The sequence below is a fragment of the Schistocerca americana genome, chromosome 3, assembly GCF_021461395.2.
Source record: "Schistocerca americana isolate TAMUIC-IGC-003095 chromosome 3, iqSchAmer2.1, whole genome shotgun sequence".
In the NCBI taxonomy this organism is placed as follows: Eukaryota; Metazoa; Arthropoda; class Insecta; order Orthoptera; family Acrididae; genus Schistocerca; species Schistocerca americana.
In genome coordinates, this window is record NC_060121.1 from 826,242,548 (window position 1) to 826,264,097 (window position 21,550).

The 21,550-nt window shown below is 39.2% G+C and overlaps 1 protein-coding gene across 1 annotated transcript in view; it reads left to right on the forward strand.

Annotated features, from left to right (window-relative positions):
* The window catches only part of LOC124605507 (rac GTPase-activating protein 1), a 151,292-nt gene that overhangs the window by 115,364 nt on the left and 14,378 nt on the right, over positions 1–21,550 (forward strand). Inside the window, exons 8-10 of the mRNA XM_047137240.1 lie at positions 4,773–4,919; positions 9,031–9,281; positions 9,516–9,648. Of these exons, the coding sequence (XP_046993196.1) occupies positions 4,773–4,919; positions 9,031–9,281; positions 9,516–9,648 (531 nt within the window). The remainder of the gene's footprint in view (positions 1–4,772; positions 4,920–9,030; positions 9,282–9,515; positions 9,649–21,550) is intronic.

Here is a 21,550-nt window from a genome sequence, read left to right on the forward strand (position 1 = left end):
CTCATTTTGAAATTTTGTTAAAGAATTGTTATTTGTGACAATTTTTTATGATCATAAGTTGTGGTAAGATAACAAAAATTGATATTGATAGAAGACTTCCTTTGGGGTCTTGACATTTTATTCTTATTTCTTTAGATGATCATCCATTTACATAAATTTTCATGTAGTTCCAGTTATCATATTTGTCAACACTTCCGTGTTGTTGTCAATGAGATCCATGTTCTTCATTGTTTTTATCAGGTGATTGTGATTGACTCTGTGGAATGTTAAGAAAACTGTCTGTTGGAGCTTGACAGACTCTTTTATGAAAGTCGGGGAAAATGGGGGAGGGGAGAAGCTTCTTCTCATTATAGTTGTGGAAGTTACTGCTATTATATCTTTGTATTCAATTAGTGTGTAGAATACTTGCCCCAGGACTGTGCGACTGACCTTCATCAATAAATTAGGGAATGACTGTTGACAGTCTCTGCATAACAGTTTTGGCTACTATTTTGTAAACTCTTCTTCAGGTGCTGCGAGTTTTGCTGCTGTGTGTACTCACTGCCTGGGCTCAACCAGGCTGTGAGCTGTTGTTGGTCTCAAACTGCTGTTTATAGCAGAGTTAGAGTCCTGATGTCTGCTGAGCCCTTTGATACTCTGTTTTTACAGAGAAGACACTGATACTCCATGAAACACAAATTCCCTCTGCGTTTTCAGACTCGTGTGTGGCAGTTGGCGAGATTTTAATAAATTGAGTCCCAGCTGACCCCAAGTAATATTTAAATGAAACTTCCATTCCTGTTTATTAGGTTTTCTGATATTTTTATTTCGATAGACTCTCTAATTACGCTGTCCCAGAAACTTGGTGTTTACACCACAGCACTGGTCTCACCATATTTCACGGATAGATCGTCTTTAATAGAACAAAGAATACTTTTTATCTTTGTTAAAGGGAAAAAATACATGGATGCCATGTTTCCACAGTATTCTACCAATGTTTGCAGATATTGGGCCAGCACAAGGTAGATAGTGATTTTTGGGCTTCCATTCCTCAGTCTGTCTGAAACCTTACCCCGCCCCCATTCTTCATTTTGATTGTTAACCGTTCAGTTTGATGTTCTTAGTACCCATTCCTTTGGATCACCAGTTGTAGGTGTAATTTTTGTGTATATTCCGTCACCCAGGGATCCATCTGGTATTCTCTTAACTGACACATCGAGGAAAATTAATTAGCTCACTTTTCAAGCTCCATTACGAATTTTACATTACAGTGGATAATTTTACATTATGTGGATAATTTTATGTTACAGTGGATAGTGCTCAAATGCTCTAGGAAATCTTGAAGCTTTTACACTCCATGTAGCCACACCAATAGAAACACAAAGATTTCAACGTGGCAGCTTCTAGTGCCCTTGCTTCGAAGTGTTCCATGTATAAGTTTGTTGTGACAGGTAATAAGAAACTACCTGTTGTCTTGCCATCAGTTTATTCACTATATTTCCAGTTCTACAAGAAGTGGCTTGGTGATGGGTCAACGGTTACCTATTTTTTGCTGGTACTATCTCTGTAGGAATATGGGAAGTTTCTTTTCGTACAACTCCTGTGAATCATTTATTGGTACAGGAAATAATTCCTGTCGTCTCATCCTCGTAAAATGTTTTAAATACTAAGAACCTAAAAATTTGAGTATTCTGTGCTTGAAAATTAATGCCTATTATCTCCGGTGGTATTGCAATAGTGCACTGCTTATGATGCATCTTGAGAACCCTAGCAAGGGGCTGAGAACCCCTCACTCTGCTAGAATGTTTAAACTGACTGAGATGAACCCTTATGAGCTTGCCCTTTCCCAGGTCCCTGACAAAAAGATTGACTGGGCTTAGAATTTTGACAATGGAATATGGACCTAGGAAATGCAGGGCAAGCTCCCCTAAGCATTTATCCCGGGAAGGCAGCCCCATCTTCCCTTGAAAGGCAAGTTTCCATTACATAATCGAAGCTTTTAACCATAAATTTTTTAACAAAATGAACAAATTTGCAAAATTCTTTTGACCTTAAACCTTAAGGTGAATAAGTTTTTAATCTCTGCAAAAGAAATCTGAAGTGCTGTATTCCAAAATTATAATGATTACAAGATGGCTGGATCTGGAGCCCGCCCATTATCGGGTGAACATCGGTGTTTACTGCTGTGCTGGACACTGTCCGTCTTTTTAACTGCCCCTCTGCAACACATGAAAACTATATAAGCACCATTGACGACAAGAGTGATTCAATTACTCAAAACAAATGACTGCACTTTTAATTTGAAAGCTGTATGTCGAAAGGTTCGGGGCTAAGATGGACACCTGTGCTTAAAGGTTAAACAGATTAGCAAACTATATGACAATGATAAGGCCTACTTCAAAGCAACCAACCATATTCAGTCGGCAACCAAGATGCGACTGGACCCCAACCCCTCCCTTCTGACAGTTGACTAAAGCCCTGGTGACAGTTGGTTGTTAATATTTTCAAGGTTAAACTGATAGTCAGTTATTAAGACTGCTCTGAAGAAACGTGTTCAAACATCTCTTGTAGACACTTATTACTAGAGAACTCACTCGACGGAACCACAAGATCCAGCTAAAATACACCAATAATGACTCGTTCTTTCAAATACGGAAACGAATGGTTTAATACAACAGCTTGATCAGATTATAAGTAATGACTGATAAATGCAATTACAATCAAATAATTGAACTGGTTAACAGCTAAATCTAACCATAAGGTCCCTCTTTTAACAGCAACCTATGCTTAGTAAAATTGACCTGGCTGTATTTACAAACAATTAGAACATTTAGGGTTGGGTACAAACCAGAAAATAATAAGGCGGGCAGATAGACAATGAAACAAATCACCACGAGGATTACAGAATGTTACTCCCCTTTATCAGCAAGCAGGTCTGTGGGTCCAGAGTGCATCGCAGCCTTTACTGAGTGGTGCCGATGAAAGCCAGGTAGAAGAGAGCAGCGAGGCCATGGAGCGGTCGCCCAACATGAATGTTGTGCCAACCAACCGACAGGGTGTTGGTCTGCTGCTTGTAGATGCTGACTCTGGTGAAGTACTCCGGTATTTTGGCTCTGCACAGGCCCTCCTTTGGCAGCTTATGGCTTCGGCCGCTCAGACCTCGTGACCACCTCTTGTCGCAACACTACCACCAATCCCCTAACTTCATACCTGCTTCTGGGGCCCGCGAACCCCTTATATATAACAGCAAGCAAAGACCTTCTAAGGATACAACTCGCAGATACCAACTGGGGCCGCAAGAGGGATAGTCGATACTACACTTCAGCCAGTGGAGCCAGACAACAGTCCACTAACTCAGTGGTACCACGGCTCTACTGAGATAATTTTCTTCTGATCACAGGAAAAAGAATACACCTTGTAAAGTAGTGACAGTCTTGAAACAGTAGTGGACAGTGCACAAGGCATTAAAATAAAAATAAACATGTAATGAAAATGTTTTTATGAGGTTTTTTTTTTTCTGAAGCAGTACTTTATTTGAATACATGCCTTGAAAATTGCATATAGCAACTAACAGTCAAATCAATCCTAGGTCAACTAAGATTGAGTGTACCATTTTTGTACCTTCCCTGCTCAGTAACAAACAAAAATACTGGGGGGGGGGGAGGTGTAATATATTAAGATGGGCTTAAGTCAAGTTGACCACTTCTTTCAGGGGCAGAGGGGTACATAGTGTGGCTACTGCAGGGTTAGAGGAAGTGAGAGGTATTTTGTTTTGTTGTTCATCTTTCAGTACTGATAAATCACAGGTGTGTGTGACTCATACTGATGAGGCGCTATGGTATAAATTTTGACATGTAAATAACATTGATTCTCTAATGTGCTTTATAAAGAAAGTGATACATATTTGTAGCAAGGAATGTGAAACTATGGTTGTTGTAATAAAATGCAATGGGTAGAACAAAAATTACATTGAAAGTGCGTAGTAAACATTTATGCTTGTTATATATGACTGAATGGTTTCACAGGTAGATATACTCATAAAATTCTCTCAAGCTTCCAGCCGCATTACATGGTTTAAAATCCATGAGCTTTTATCCGATTACTCCTCAGCCATGGTGATGCTACTTGACAATGGCTAAGAAGTACTCGGCCAAAAGTTCAAGCATTTTAAATCACTTGCCACAGCTAGAAGGTAGAGGGAATTTCATCATCTATGTTTGTGTCACATAAGGCATAATGCATTTAAATATAATTACTTTTATTAATCAATAATTTTCCCCGCACAGACAGTACACCACTTAATCCGGCAACTACAGTGTCAAAACTTTGGGTTACTGAAGGTGACAGTAATCTTAAACAAAGAACAGTTCACTCATAGTGTTTCAAATGGTGCAGATTAATATTACTACATCTAGTCTATTGTGATTCTTAACATAGTAAATTGTGCAGGTCACCAGTTAATACTAAGATTGGATATATGCTGCCTGAAGTGCCGCCCCACGGTGCAATATTGGCTCTTGAGAAAAAAAGTTTGACAATACCTGTTCCAGGTTCTAGGCATGCTCTGGAATACACTTTTAATCTGTTTGGAAGTTTAAAATGTTAAGAATAATTTCTTGAGGTAATTCATATGAGTACCTGCTAGTTGAATCAGATTGTGCATTGAACTGATCAGTTTTATCCCCTTGGGAAAAGATTTTACGCCATTAAGAAAACTTGAACCAATTGGCATTCTTTACTTTGGTTGATGTAAAGACTAGTAATGCATTTCAGATTGTTGCATTCTCTCTTAGGGCTCCATTGCGGATTTCGCGCCACCAACACCACCGATGATACCAGCTCTCATTCTGCATTGTGTGAAGGAAGTGGAAGCAAGGGGATTGAATGAAGTTGGACTCTACCGTGTTCCTGGTTCTGATAGAGATGTTCGAATGCTAAGGGTAAAATTATTTTTAGTTTGAACCAATAAGAAATTTTCTCTTAAGTGCTGTTCTCTATTAAAAATATTGGTATATTTGGTCAGTAACTATTCTGGTGGTTGCTGTACAAAACTTGTTGAACAAGTTTGCTCTTGGATTATTAGTTTTCTCCAATACCTGTTGAGATACACCAGCTTCTCTCTCTCTCTCTCTCTCTCTCTCTCTCTCTCTCTCTCTCTCTCTCTCTCTCTCTTTGAAAATATAGTGATTTTGACAATATTATAGTTTGATCCTTATGGTATACATTTTAAGGTGACACAATAAAACAATTTTAGTATTCTCTGTATTTTTTTGGCAAAATTGTCATTCATTTCTATTTTAATTATTGCAAAGTAAATAATTTTATGATATGTTTGAATTCCATACTTATAAGCCACAAAGAGCATGGTCTAGTTTATATTTTATAATCCTTTTTGGCTCACGCCTTAGTGGTACTGTTTTGTTGTTAACTTTTTGAAGATCATTAGAAGACAGTACATTCCGTTCTTTTACTTTTTAGTAAAATTTTAGTGGTTTAACTGTTACAGTAATTTCGTAAACACATGGTGCACTACTGACCTGTTTCATGACAACTGGCATGCACAAAATTACTGTAATTCCATGTCTTTACTGGGTGTGTGGACTGTAAACCATGCCAAAGCTGCAACCACGCAAGCTTCCACACAATTTGCCAATACAATACCCAGTTACCAGCATAATCAATGTGGCACTTAACTGTTGGTGTAACAAGCCGCTAATAGTTTTGGCAGAAGAGTGCACATACCACAGATTTTTTCCACACCTTTAGAATTTTGTGGCCGCTCTAAAATTTTGTCATGTTTCAGTTGCATCACCAGCCTTGCTGACCATCCTTAAATATTCATGACATGTAGAGTTATTTTAATAAGTTAGGTGATTGTTTAATTACTCTTTCCCTACAAAAGTACATGGAAGGCTGGATGATAAAATGCCTATCTGACAGTTCTTCAAAGCATAACAAACATATGCATGTAAATTTTACCTTAATATACACTGAAGTGCCAAAGAAACTGGTATAGGCATGCGTATTCAAATATAGAGATACGTAAACAGGCAGAATAAGGCGCTGCGTTTGACAACGCCTATGTAAGACAAGTATCTGGTGCAGTTGTTAGACCAATTACTGCTGGTACAATGGTAGGCTATCAAGAGTAAAGTGAGTTTGAATGTGGTGTTATAGTTGGCGCACGAGTGATGGGATACAGCATCTCCGACATAGCGATGAAATGGGGATTTGCCCGTACAACCATTTCACGAGTGTAAAGTGACTATCAGGAATCTGGTAAAACATAAAATCTCCACCATCGCAGCAGCCAGAAGAAGATCTTGCAAGAACAGGACCAGCATCAACTGAACAGAACTATTCAACATGACAGATGTTCAACCCTTCCACAAATTGCTGCAGATTTCAATGCTGGGCCATAAACAAGTGTCAGCGTGCGAAACAGTCAACAAAAAAATCATCAGTATGTGCTTTTGGAGCCAAAGGCCCTCTTGTGTACCCTTGATAATTGCACAACACAAAGCTTTTCGCCTTGTCTGGGCCCAACAAAACCACCATACAACTCTGACAGGTATGTAAGCATCCAGTCTGATCACTTCATCCATTCATGTCCATTGTGCATTCTGATGTACTTGAGCAATTACAGTAGGACAATGCGACACTCTACACATCCAGAATTGCTAGAAAGTGGCTGAGCTTAAACACTACAGGTGACCAGATGCATATAGTCTTCAGCAATGGGTGCAGCTCTGGCATGGTTAACATTTCTCACATGAAGCAAAGACGTGAAATTTCACCAATTTTGTGTATGCCAGTTGCCATGTAACAGGTCTGTAGTTAACCCTGTGCTTACAAAATTCCAGACAATAACAGTTAGACCATTATAATTTTACTCAAAAGTAAAAATGCTGTCACACCTTCTTGCCCAAGTTGAGCAAAGTTGTCAGTTGGGTTATCTGATCATGACAAAACCTGGATATAGCAACAAACAGTTTTTAACCACAGTCAAGCTTGGAAAAATCTTGTTTGCTGTACACCAATAAAATGTAGTATCATGCTGTAATTTGTTTCTGGCAGTAATGGAAATGGTTGTAGTTGTCCAGTCAATCCATAACTCTTAAAAGGCGTCTCCTGGATTGCTTGATGGAGCTGCAACATTACCAGTGCTGCCAAACATGAATTACAGCATTATACACCACTTTATCAATGGGCAGTGCTATTTTGTTTTGTTTGCGTACTGTATTGGTATTCTGTGGTCCTGTGGTATGAGGATTTCAGTGTACCAGGCCTGCAGACATGTACCTACAAACAATTAAAATCTCAATTAAAAATATTATGTCCTGTATTTGCGCAAATGTACGCCACACTTCTTCCCTTGCTTTTGTCTTGAAAAATCATGGTGTGGCCTGTAATTTAGATTTGTTCCCCTCAGATCATAAATCATCAATTTCAGAATGACATATACACACATCTTTATTGAAATTAATACCATTACAAGTTACTGCAATTACTTTTTACAAACCATCAAAGACTTAAGAAGAAAATAGCAGGAAAAGGTATACCTTGTTCGCAGATATAGTAGCTGTTCTTGAAAAAGAAACCGCTGCTGTTCGGCAACAGCTGTACATTTTTGCGCACTACATTCCCCTATGTTATTTACTGTAGTGCTGTTTAGCATGTCAAGAGAGACAAGTGTTCGGTCTGCATTCCCTTATTTGGGAATGTAAATAAAAATTTTTGACCCGTAAAGTCCCAAAATGCTGGAAAGATATAAAATTCTTTTTGTAAGCTTGAGGCAGTTTTTGCGTAGTTGTAGTTCTGTGACTAGTGGATGTATTACTTCATTCCATAAATTGCCAAACCCTCCCATATGAACTTTTAAATTCCAGTGGCGAAATGTTTCTTTTACGTGCCATTTTGCAACCTTTTGTTTGAATTGTTTCAGTTGCAACAGCATACTCACATTTCCTGTTTTGCACTACAAAATAGCAGGAAAAGGTATACCTTGTTCGCAGATATAGTAGCTGTTCTTGAAAAAGATATGTGCGCTTCAGCCCTCATAATGAACACTGATCTTTTTTGAACTGTTCTAGTTTTTCCGTGTCAGTGTTGCACAGCACGGAGATGTCGAAGCGTGCTGGCATTTTAAATTTACAAAAGGCAGGAATCCTATTGTCACTGATGTTAAGTTCCTCTTAGTACTCTAATTATATTACCATTGAATAATTTTTTGGAAGGTATCATTTGTAGTCAGTAGACCATGCTCTTCATATTCTGTATTGTACTATGCCACTCCGTGTACGTCATTTCAGCCGTCAAGATCCCTGTGTAATTAGTCTCAAGGTTTTCCATAAATACAGATACATTGGAACTAATTTGTAGTAAAATAATCAGATTTTTTGTCTATACACCTTTATGGGATCATATTGCTATCCATTATTGCTTGAAATAACAGAATTATTGATTATCCAGTCTTCTAACACTTACATAACAAAGTTGTAACACACACTATTCCAGTGTGAAAACTTTTATTACCTGTGGCCCTAATCCCCTCTCCATCTCAAGGCTGTTAACGGAAATGCCATGTGGCTAGGGCCTCCCATCAGGTAGACCGTTTGCCTTGTGCAATCCTTCTGAGTGGACGCCACTTTGGCGTCTTACGTGGCGATGGAGATGAAATGATGATAAGGACAACACAACATCCAGTCCCTGAGCGGAGAAAATCTCCGACCCAGCCGGGAATCGTACCCTGGCCGTTAGGTATGACATTCCATCGCGCTACCAGGGGCGGACAAGGCTGTTAATCTGCACAAATTCTAGCTTGGTTTTATAATCTTCACTTCATTTACTAGACTGCTTGCTGCTGTGTGTAACTAAAATTCATGTTATATGCCACACTAATGATATTTTTTCACTTATAGAATGTTGTTTTATGTTATTTTTATATCAATTTTGGGTATTTATCATTTTGTAAATTATCGTTTTTAACCGTGGGTTACACTGATAATTGTAAGTCAGAGGTTCTTGATATGCATTTATATCTTTACGCAGGAGAAATTCTTACGTGCACGAGGTGTCCCAAACCTTTCTGGGGTTGAAATTCCTGTTATCTGTGGGACAATAAAGGATTTTCTACGTTCATTGAAGGAACCACTTGTAACCTACTCTCTGTGGCCAGAATTTATTCGGACTGTGGATATAAAAGATCTCACAGAAAGAAACTCAGCATTATATCAACTTATTTCAGAATTGCCACAGCCCAACAGAGATACACTGGCATTTATGATTCTGCACCTTCAAAAGTAAGTACAGCTGTAATAGTAGTTTGCACCTGTTACCTGCTTCAAGGCATTCCATTAAGGAACAATGTTTGGAATATTTTAGTGTTAAGTCGTTGGTGCGTTATAGTTATACAGTAAATTGTGTGAGGGTTTAGGTGTTGAAGTTTGGGACAAGGAGGAATTTGAGTAGAACATTGTAGTGTGACTACTAAAGCTAAGTTTTCATTATTAAATTGTGACAAAATCTGGTTGCAGAGTGTCAGAGTGCCCAGAGTGCAAAATGCCTGCATCAAATCTTGCCAAGGTATTTGGTCCTACGTTAATTGGTTTCTCTTCTCAAGAACCGGAACCAATGGCAGTGATGACAGAATCAAAGCAGCTAGTTCCAGTAAGTGTTACTTTATGTAAGACAGTTTTACATCTTGTAGATGTGATTTCTACAGGGTGTTTACACAAGAGTGCACAAAAATTTAACTAACAGGACATAAAGGATGCTCCATTGAACAATTTCAGGCAGGAAACCTGGCGTCAGAAAAGCTAACTGAAGGAGATAATAGGAATAAAATCGCATTGCTGTGTACTTTTTTTATTTACATTAGTTACAGTTAACTACAAATAATATCGCTGACACAGTGAACATAAGATTTGCACTGTACCTTACAAAATGTGCTAAAACTGATGGCCACCAACGTCAATGCAAGCATGACATTGGTGAACCAGATTCTGATGCACCCATACAAATATCCCTGGTGTGTTTTGAATCGCATTACAGGCAGCTACAATTCTGGCAACTACACTGTTCCAGAATCTTACTCATACTGCAAAACTCATTAAGCGAAACTATATATTCCATATAAATTAATGTAAAATACGACAAAGTGTTCCATGCGGGACAAGTACTAAAAGTTTTGTCTTATTCGTGCCATTTATTCATAGAAAATTATACATACAGTATTATGTACTTCATTAAACATGATATATAACTAATTCTCTTTTTACTAGGATGCTATCTATAGTCATTTGTTTCTGCCAATGCTTCAACACTTTGCATAAATGCGACACAGAATTATCGTCAAATAAATTTGCAGTGCGCTTAGCCACTGCTTGATTGGGGTGATGATTTTCAATGTATAATTAATTACTATTAAAAACAGTCTTGATCACGATTTATTTAACGAGGTGACCGGTTTCGACCACTACTGTGGTCATCTTCAGACCATTGAGTAGGAACCTCTTTCTGTTGGAGAATCAGTAGTGATTCTCCAACAGAAAGAGGTTCCTACTCAATGGTCTGAAGATGACCACAGTAGTGGTCGAAACCGGTCACCTTGTTAAATAAATCGTGGTCAAGACTGTTTTTAATAGTAATTATTTATAAGACATTGATCACTGCTGTTCCCGTAATGCATTCAAAAGTAATTTTCAATGTATGATGCAATCGATTCCCATGCTTTCAGTATTTCTCTTATTGTGCCAGAAGATTGCCACTTTTCTGTTACCGCCTCCACCTCCTCTCCTCTTCTGAAAAGCTCCTCTCCAAAACTTCCTGCTGTGAAACATACGGCAACTCCATAAGCTCTTCAGTGGTCATTTTTCGGTTGTGATCTTCCACAAGCTTATCGATATCATTGTTAACCATTCCTAGTCCCAAGCTCCTGGCCAAAGACACAATCTCGTTGACTACAGGCTCCACAGGTACTGACTCAAATGCCTCAGAGTCACATTGGACAACACACTCCAGGCAAAGCTTCTTCAAAGCAGAAGTGAGAGTTCTCGATGTAACTCCTTCTCACACCTTTTTGATCATCTTGATGCTGGTAATGGTGTCAAAGGGAATATTTGCAGAACTCTGAGAGTGAGATCGGTAACTTCAGTCAACCCAAAGCAATGCTCGAAGAGTGCTCTAGTATAGAGCTTTCGTGTTAGAAATAATCCGCTGGCCCATAGGCTGGGGTAACAGAGTAGTTTGGGAGGCAGAAATTGCACCTTGATGGATTGAAATTCTTCAAGGAGGTGGTCTTGTGGGCCTGGAGAATGGGCAGGTGCATTGTCCATAACAAGCAAAACATTTGAGTGGCAGAGTCATCTCAAGCAAATATTTTTTCACCCAAGGATCAGTCACTTCATTCATCTAATCACAAAAATGATCACTTGTCACCCAGGCCTTTTTGTCAGACCTCCACATCACCTTTAACCTGCTCTTTTGTACTTCACACTTCTTGAAGACTTCAGGAGTTTCTGAATTGTAAACAAGCAGCTGTTTAATTTTCGAATCACCACTTCCATTGGCACAGAATAGCAATATGAGACAGTCTTTCGTTGGCTTATGACTGGGTGGTGCATTCTCCTCTGCTGTTACAAAGGTACGCTTCAGCATCTTTTTCCAGAATAGACCCATGTTGTCACAATTAAAAACCTGTTGCGGCAGATAATCTTCAGAATCTACGAGCATTTTGAAGTTACTGATGAAGTTATCTGCTGCCTTTGTGTTGGAGCTGGCTGCTTTGCTGTTCCTCACAACGCTGTGGATGCCAGTTCTTTTCTTAAACACCTCGAACCACACACTGTTCCCCATAAAAACTTCTTCACCCACTGACGATACTGGTGTCTTCTTAACAAGGTTGGCAAAAAACATTCTCAGCTTCTCACAAATGATGATCTCATTAATAGGGTCATCCTGCAATTGCTTTTCATTTATCCATATAAGGAGCAACCTTTCAACATTGTTCCTAATATGAAATTGTTGTGTAGATACTCTTCTCACTTGCTTTGAAGCATCTGTTCCTTAATCTTCTGCTTTTTCTTAAGGATAGTGCAAATAGTTGATGTAGAGTGAATGTCTGTGCACGCTAAACCAGCAAAGCTCACGCAATATTCGTGTTTTTCAGTGATTTTACATTTCATTTCTGAGGTAATTTTCTTTCTCCAATGGTTGTCATCTTGAAGCTTTATCTTTGGGAAGATTTCTACGATGGTTATTAAAATTTGCACTCAAAAAGTAATAGTGTGAACACAAGTTTAGAAAAATGTTTGATCACAAGCCGCCGTAAGATGGTAGCAGAAAGAGCGCTAAACCCAGACAGTAGTATGTACTAAAGACATTGTTCATATGCCGCTGCCAACAGTGAAAACTGTTTATGTTGTTGAACATTTCTCTCGTCATGATCGAACAGATGATATTATCACACTAAATTGTCGCCACTCATTATGAGAAACATGGCTCGTTAAGCGAGTCATTTTTTTACAACTTGTTTTGCTTGTTATGCAAATTGTTCGTTATGGGAGATGCTCCTTAAGCGAGATTCTACTGTTAATTCCATCTTTGTAGCCACTGGGATCTTGTACACAAGTGACTTCAGGTACCCCCATAGGAAATCGCAGGCCATGGAATAGGACCCCCTCTTAAAATCAAGCGACCAGGAAATACAGCATTGAGATTGTTGCAGACATCCACACTGAAGTGACGTGGTGCACTGTCATGTTGTTTCCACATCCTCTCACGAACGGCCAAGGGTACTTTCTCTAACAACTCAGTTAGAACTATGTGCACAAACCTCAAGTACAGGTGGCCATTCAGAAGGCCAGGTAGAAGATACGGCTCAGTGAGATCGCCACTTACAATGCCGGTCCAGATATTCGCAGCAAAACGTACTTGATGTTGTGAGTCTACGACAGCATGAGAGCTTTCCTCATCCCACAGATGGTTATTCCTGCTGTTCGAAGTACCATCATAATCAAATGAGGCCTCATCAGTAACACGATTTGGAGGAAATCTAGTCAATTAATCCTTTGTTGGAGCAACTACTGACACAATGCGACCCCTGGTGCAAAGTCAGTCAAAAGCATTGCACGGACTCATTATGGATGTTCGTGGAGTACTTGACACGTGCTAGTGTCTACAGCATCCATTTCACGTGCAGTACAAGAAGTACTTGCAGTGGCGTTCGCTGCAACATGTTCCAGCATCTCCGCTTCAAAATTGGGTTTGCATGTGGTCCTCATGTCGGCAGGTGCCTGGTTTCTTCTTTCCAATGAACCAGTCTCCCTTATTATCTGTCAACCGAGAGAAATAAACACTTGCTGTGAAAGATGAAACCTGTTGGAAAATTGTTCCTTGTACAGCCTTTCAGCAGTGGAAGCATTGCAGCATACTTCCCCATGAACAAGGTGCGCGTGTGGGAGTTCTGCGAAGTTGTACCAGTACTTGTACTGTACGTCTCTGAAAAGCACTGACTAATGAATGGGTCTGTCATTGATTCATAGCACATTCTGTCAGGGGAAAATGTAAATACAATAAAAAAGAGCCACCTTGTGGACAAGTCAAGTAAACAAAACCTGCATCATGACTTCCTAGTAATCAGGATCATCCTCCTTGTTTCCTTGCAGGAAATAGACAATGTACATGTATGTAAATAGCACAATAAGTGTGAACTTGTATGAATGTTAGTTGTAAACAAGCCAGAAAACAGTAATGCTAGACAAAGCAGAAGACAAGTTTACTTCCGTATCTCCTTAAGCTGAGTTCTGTCACCGCAGGTTCCCTAACTCGTATTGTTCAGTGGACCATTCTCCATGTCCTGTTACGTTATAATGGATTATACTGTAAATGATGAAAGTATGTGAATGCAGCTTGCCGCTAACTTGGTGTAATGTCTCTCACACATAAACCTGTACGGTAAAATAAGGGCCTCCTGTTTTATCTTTAGGCTGATCCGTGATAAGACAGGCAAACAATTATACTAATGGAGGATTCTGCGTATTTTCTCTAATTTCATTCGCTCTCTCTCTCTCTCTCTCTCTCTCTCTCTCTCTCTCTCTCTCTGTGTGTGTCCTTTATCTATATACAGTTTTAAATATAATATTTCATTACGTGAACTCAGCCCAATAGAATCTCTGGTGGAGCCCTTCGTCTTAATATTCAGCGGCTGGCTTGCTGTAAAAGATCTTTATATCTATTATTATTGTTAAGCGCTGCATTCAGTTGGGAAAATCGATCGTTAGAACAATTCGTTCATTTTACGACAGATTTAGAATTTCAGATGTGTCCGAAGCCTTTTTGGACGATTTTATAAAATCTCGGTGATTGCAGGCTCTCTTCGTCACAACTGAAACTTCCCCACTAATTACAGGGCCAAGACAATCATCAATGATTCAGACAGAGAACTCATTTGTCATTCACTCTAGAATAAAAGGGTCACAAACCTTATTTCTGAGGAAAATTGTATATTCAATCCATCTCCATTACATGTTCCGTTTTCTGTTGATTCTCAGTCTTAATTAATTTGCGTTTACAATTTTTCTCTCTCTTCAAATAACCCGCTAGTGGCACAAACTTTAATAGCTCGCTTTAGCGAGAAGAAGAGCAAATATGTCTCTTTTAGCAACCCGACAATCTTCCAACAGATACTTCCTAAGCTGTCCTAGTTATCCGTCCATAATAACCATGGAGAATACATATATGTATCTCTGTTATTCCAAAGAATAAACGTACTAGAAAAATACCTTGGCGTTGACGAGCTGTCGGTGCATATATTACTAGAAAATCCGATCAGATACTTTTCAAAAGTGAATAAATGTGGATGATTTGATTGACCATTATTAATTATTGCGTGGTAGAGGGTAATTTTCCGTGGGGAGATTACAATGCCCCTCGCAGCGAGTGAAGTTTGTGAGCTCAATTTTGATTTACCGAACACACTTCGCGAGCTATCTATTAGTGTGGATAACCCGGAAGTGATGATTGTCAGTCCTCCGACTGAAAACGAATATTATATTTAAGACAGACGAAGAAAAGAAATGTTGAAAACAGAAGAAATGAAGAGACAGTTACCGCGGCTGTATTGCTTTTACGTGCATCTAGGTGTTATGTTTGCTGTGCACAACCAAGGAAGATGATCTTTCATGAAACTGTTATCAGGGTCTACCCATTCGGGAACTATCTTAAGCAGGGAAACCTTGGAAAACCTCTTAAGCCTAGACCCCCAGCCTACGGTACATAGAAGATAGGAAAGCCTATAGAAGAAAAAAATAATTTTGAAATAGATCTCTAAAGGAAAGACAGGGATCAATTTATATCACGATTTAGAGAAGAGTGATTTGTGCCTCTAGCAAAAAAAAAACATTTTACAATAAATAACGTGAATTTTCGTTTTACAATCTTGTTCCTAGGACAATATCTTGAGGTGCTAAAACTCCCCCGGGTCTTGCATGTCCCCGACGTCCACATTTGTAGTCGGTCTTCTACGCGACCCACAATGGGAAGAGTAGAAGGGACAGGGATACTCGAACTCACATGCAACATTCATTCCAAAAGAATTAGCAATGACCAAAAGGGAAACTCTTCCTGTAAGAGAACTGGTTAGGTTGCACCGTCCAAGATTCTCCTTTTTGAAAGCAAAATCCTTATGGCTTCATGGATCCTTTTTGTTACGACGTACGTCAAGGAATTTAGCCATTAACTAATGATGTTGCCAAAAGCATCATCATATTTACTCTCGTTTGAATACTCTTTTTGACTTTGCATCCCCACTTGTGCTTATAAGTCCAAAAGTTCTGACACATTTTCTATCACTGATTTGTTCTTCGTAATTTAAAGGATTCATGCAACTTACAATAGATTTTGGATTCAAATCATCGAATAATGGAAAGTGTAGTTCATTTTATACAAAGACATAACCCATCATTTCCTTGAAAGTCGTATAATTTATATATACTCAAAAACTTTTTATCCTAAATACACATATTTCTCCAATTGATTGTTGTAATGTAAAAGTTATTAGCATTGAGGAATGCAGATTCACTTCTTTCATTTATTCTCTGATTCATACGGCGTTCACACATGCACATATATGGAAATGGATTCCCCCCCCCCCCCCCTCAAAAATTCCAAACGAACACGACCCATTAAATAACTATTAATTCTATGAATATTACTTTCTTTAAACATTCAATAATAAATTAAAAACTCTTAACTTCTAATTATAACACCTTTTCTTTTTAAAGTTCAACATGAATCAGTTTACCCTCGCGTTTGGTGCGAGTCTCTTACAAAGCATATCTGTGTCGTCTATATCGATTCTACCTCTCGCGCCGATGTCAACTGTTTTGCGCGGGAAATTGTCTTTGCGGCGTTAACCGTCACTCATGATTCACTGCCTCAACACATCCCTTCACACGTTTACACATCTAAGCGTGCACTTGAAATTATATAAGAACCTTCACTCGGAACCTCTTTTGATTATTCAGCATCATTTACGGGAAACATTTCATTGTTCTTGAAGGTCAGTTAGATCCTTTATAAATCTTGATGACATTAGCAATGCTAAAGTTCCATGTTCACCCAAACACAGGTGAAGCCTATCTCCACTATCTTCTTTGCAACACTCAATAGTAATAGTTAGTCACTATTTCTATAGTCTATGTCACTGATTAATTATTTCAATTTAAAGTTTTCTAACACTACACACACAGTTTATTGTTATGTTTTTTTTTTTTTTTTTTTTTACGAGCGTTCATCTCTGTCACTCACAACACCATTCCTCCCTATCTTCTAATCTTCATTAAATTTCTTCAAGTCGTTATGGGAAAATAACCCTTTTATTTTGTTCGATCCCGGGTATGCTAATAGGTAAGTCCCAGGATTCGGAATTTGTAGGATAATGTATGGGCCAGCATATAGTAACTCCCATTTCTTTATACTCTTCTTTATTAAGGATGATTTGGTATGTCTTTTGACTAATACCTTTTCTCCGACCCGGTATGTCTGTACCCTCTTGATTAATTTGTCAAATTGTTGTTTTCTCTGATCCGGGTTTTTTTTTTTTTTTCCGTCATATTTTTGATGGCTTGTCTTATTTTTTCTTCCCAAGGCATCTCAGTTTCCTGAGTTTTGGGCATATGGTCAGTCCAGAAGTTTTCCTCTTTTGCTTCGAACATCAATTCACAAGGTGTATATCCAGTTGAGGAGGGGGGCATGTTATTGTATATCTGCTCAAACTCTTCCACATAATTTGCCCACGCAGTCTGCTTATTATGGCAATACGTCCTCATAAATCGATTGAATTCTCTAAAAATTCTCTCAACCAAATTGCCTTGTGGGTGGTAAAATGATGTTAGTATGTGTTTCACACCAACTTGAGGCAAAGTCTGTTTCCATCGGAGTCCCGTGAATATTTTAGCATTGTCTGTTATGATCGCTTTAGGTGTACCAACATGTGGAAGATAATCCCTTATCAATCTTAATACAATTACTTTGGCTGTAGCCGCCTTTATCGGGTATAGCTTTACGTATTTCGTACACACATCGAGAAATGCTAACACATATTTAACACCACCTCTTGAAGTAGGTAACGGTCCACACAGATCACACGAAATTAATTCTTTTGGTTCTTGGACTAATATAGAGCATAATGGGTGCTTAGTCCCTTTTGAATCCGGCTTTGTTTTTTGACAGATTATGCGTCTCTTTAAGACTTCATGCACTCTGCGCTTTATGTTGGGAAAATAACAGTACCCACTTATCTTGTCTGCACATTTTGTCGCACCGAAATGTCCCCAGGTTAAATGAGTGAACCATACAAGTTTCTCTATTTGCGCCTCAGGTATACAAACACACCAACGGACTTTGTTTTGCCTTCCACAGCGGAAAAATAATACGCCATTTACCAGTTTGTAATAATTTGCCATCTGATCCGAAGGTTGGTGTTGTAACCTTTGAATGACACTTTCCCATTGAGCATCTCTTTTCTGTAACTGTGCCATATGCGCACACAAATTGACGTAGTACGTCTTAAATGGATTTTCCTGCAGCAGCAATACAGGGAATTCAGAGTTATTATTTACTTCAATCTCTTTAGTCAAACCCTGCGGTGACCTTGATAGAGCGTCAGCAATAATGTTTTGCTGTCCTGAGACATGCACGATCTTAAATTGGTATTGTTGCAGAGCGAGAGTCCATCTAGCCAGTCTGGGGTGTAACAGTTTACACGTTTGTAAAAACGTTAAGGGATTGATGATCGCAATATATGATAGTCTTTGACCCATATAGATAATAATGAAATTTTTTAAAACCCCAGACGACTGCAAGAGCCTCTAATTCTGTCGTCGTGTAAGTTCGTTCACAGTTGGACAAAACACGACTGGCAAACGCAATAGGACAGAAGGTGAGTTGTCCATTTATCTTGCGTACTTGGAAAAGGCACGCTCCAAGACCCACATTCGACGAATCTGCTGACAAGTAAAATTCTTCTTGCATGTCCGGATGGTACAAAAGCGGTGCATTTACTAATTGCTTCTTTCTCTCCTCGAATGCTTCTTGACACTAATGTCCAGAGCCAGGGCACATCCTTCTTCAGCAAACTATTTAGAGCTGCTGCATTCATGGCCTGATTTGTTATAAATCTTCTAAAAAATGAGGCAAGACCCATAAACCCTTTTAATTGCCTCCTATTTCTGGGTGTTGGAAACTTACTAATCGCAATTAGCTTCTCCTTGGTTGGTAAAATTCCCTTTGTGTCAATTATATGCCCCAGGAACTTGATTCTGTTTACTGCAAAATGGGATTTCTGTAGGTTAGCAGTTATTCCCATGGTTTTGAACACGTCCAACACCCGTCTCAGTAAGGTAATATGCTCCTCCCAAGTCTTCGATGCAATAAGCAAATCATCAACAAACACTGTTATCCTGGTTCTTAGTTCTGGGCCTAGTGCATAATCTAGAGCTGCTATAAAGATTCCAGCACTAATGTTGAGTCCGAAAGGAACTACAGTAAATTGGTAACTTCTTCCGGAATAAATGAAAGCCGTATATTTCCTTGATGACTCATCCAGCTTGACTTGCCAATAAGAACTCCGCAAATCAATGCTTGTCAAATATTGGACATCCTGGAACCGTTGTATAAGTTCTTCTATGTTTTCCGGATGTGTTCTCACTGGAATTATGATTTTATTTATTTCTCTGGCGTCGAGTACCAGTCTCACAGTCCCATTTGCTTTTGGCACGACCAACAGTGGGGAGCAGTATGGGCTTGTAGAGGGTTCGATCAAACCCCATTTCAACATGCGATCTATTTCTTTCTGAACTTGAGCCTTTAACCTCCAGGAAACAGGATAGAAAGTTCTACAATACGTTTCGTGCGGCTTAACGTAGAGATGGCATATGTATCCCTTAATAACTCCTGGCCTTTCATCAAACACGTTTTTATACGCTAATAATAATTCTTTTAGCTGCTGCTTCTGATCTTGAGTAATGCAGTCGGATTCATTTAACTTCTCGTACACTGTTGTTGTTGTTGTGGTCTTCAGTCCTGAGACTGGTTTGATGCAGCTCTCCATGCTACTCTATCCTGTGCAAGCTTTTTCATCTCCCAGTACCTACTGCAACCTACATCCTTCTGAATCTGCTTAGTGTATTCATCTCTTGGTCTCCCTCTACGATTTTTACCCTCCACACTGCCCTCCAATACTAAATTGGTGATCCCTTGATGCCTCAGAACATGTCCTACCAACCGATCCCTTCTTCTGGTCAAGTTGTGCCACAAACTTCTCTTCTCCCCAATCCTATTCAATACTTCCTCATTAGTTATGTGATCTACCCATCTAATCTTCAGCATTCTTCTGTAGCACCACATTTCAAAAGCTTCTATTCTCTTCTTGTCCAAACTATTTATCGTCCATGTTTCACTTCCATACATGGCTATACTCCATACGAATACTTTCAGAAATGACTTCCTGACACTTAAATCTATACTGGATGTTAACAAATTTCTCTTCTTCAGAAACACTTTCCTTGCCATTGCCAGCCTACATTTTATATCCTCTCTACTTCGACCATCATCAGTTATTTTGCTCCCCAAATAGCAAAACTCCTTTACTACTTTAAGTGCCTCATTTCCTAATCTAATTCCCTCAGCATCACCTGACTTAATTAGACAGGATCGTACACTAATTGACCGAAATCTCCTTTGACTTGGAACTCATTAATTACGTGCTGTTTAGAATTTTGTGCCTTCCTGATTACTTGCACACTGATCCCACTATTATATTTTCTGGTAAGGCTTTCTTTTTTCAACAAGTCCAACTCAATTTCTTGTTTATTTACATTTAACCAAATTTTTCCTGTTTTAAAATCTATTCTGCATCCGTATTGACGTAGGCTGTCGACTCCGATAATGCAGTCTACCACCAAATTTTTCACAACAAGGAATGTGCTTAATATTGCTGCATTTCCGACTTCTACACTAAGTAGTGACTGCACTTTTACATTAGCCGATCTAGCCTATTATTCTGCAATTTTGAACTGGAAAAATTGGTACTCGTCTTATATTTCTGATCTTGTTGACTAGTGCCTCCGAAATAACATTTGTGGTTGCAGCTGTGTCTAAAACCGCCACTATAGGTACAGTCTCCAAAATGACTTGCACTTCGGCTACTGCCACCTGTTCCTTATCCTCATCCTGTGGTTCTAAGTCCTCGGTCAGTTCATCTGCCAGTAATCGTCCATCATTATACGTTAGCATGGGTACACATATCCTGTTGCCCCTCAACCAATTGTTGACCGCTCCTCCGGGGCACGAGTGGGTCCTTACAAGTTTGTTGGATTTTGACTTGCCTGCTGGTTGACATCATCCGTCACTTCGGTAATTACCGGTTGATTCGTAGATGTCCGTCCCCACTGATGATTATTTGAATTCATTCCCCCCGGTTGATTCCACTTTCTATTACTGTTATTATTCCAGGCTTGGGGTCTGAAATTCCTTTCGTTCCCCCACACGGGATTGTATCTTTTCCCATTCCTGTTGTTCCTTGGATAGCCCCTCGCAAGACTATTGCCGGTATTACTATTGAGATTTTGAGGGGTTTCTCCGCTATTTACCGATCTCTGTCCATTCCCTTGCCTACCGTTGGGCGGAGGTTCTATCTCCCTATATTGGAATCTGTTATTACGGGCTTTCTGGTTGTTCGCTTCAATAATATCTATATGGTCTAACATCGTGAGGAACGACTCCAAGTCTTTATCATTGCCGTAAATCAATTGATTCCGGATGCTAATTGGTAGTCTTGCCTTAAGTATGTTTATTATGTCTGGCAAGGGCATAGGTCTGTCCCAGTATCTAGTTTTATTTATATATTTTTCAAAATACTTCCTAAGGCTTCCTTTTGAAAAGGAGAAAGGCTCTGGGTAGAGCACCTCCTGCCTTAGGCGTTCCTGTACCCCTTCTGACCAGAACTTTGCTAAAAACGCCTTCTCAAAATCGTCATATGTCGAGCAAACAGAAGTCATGTCCGAGGCCC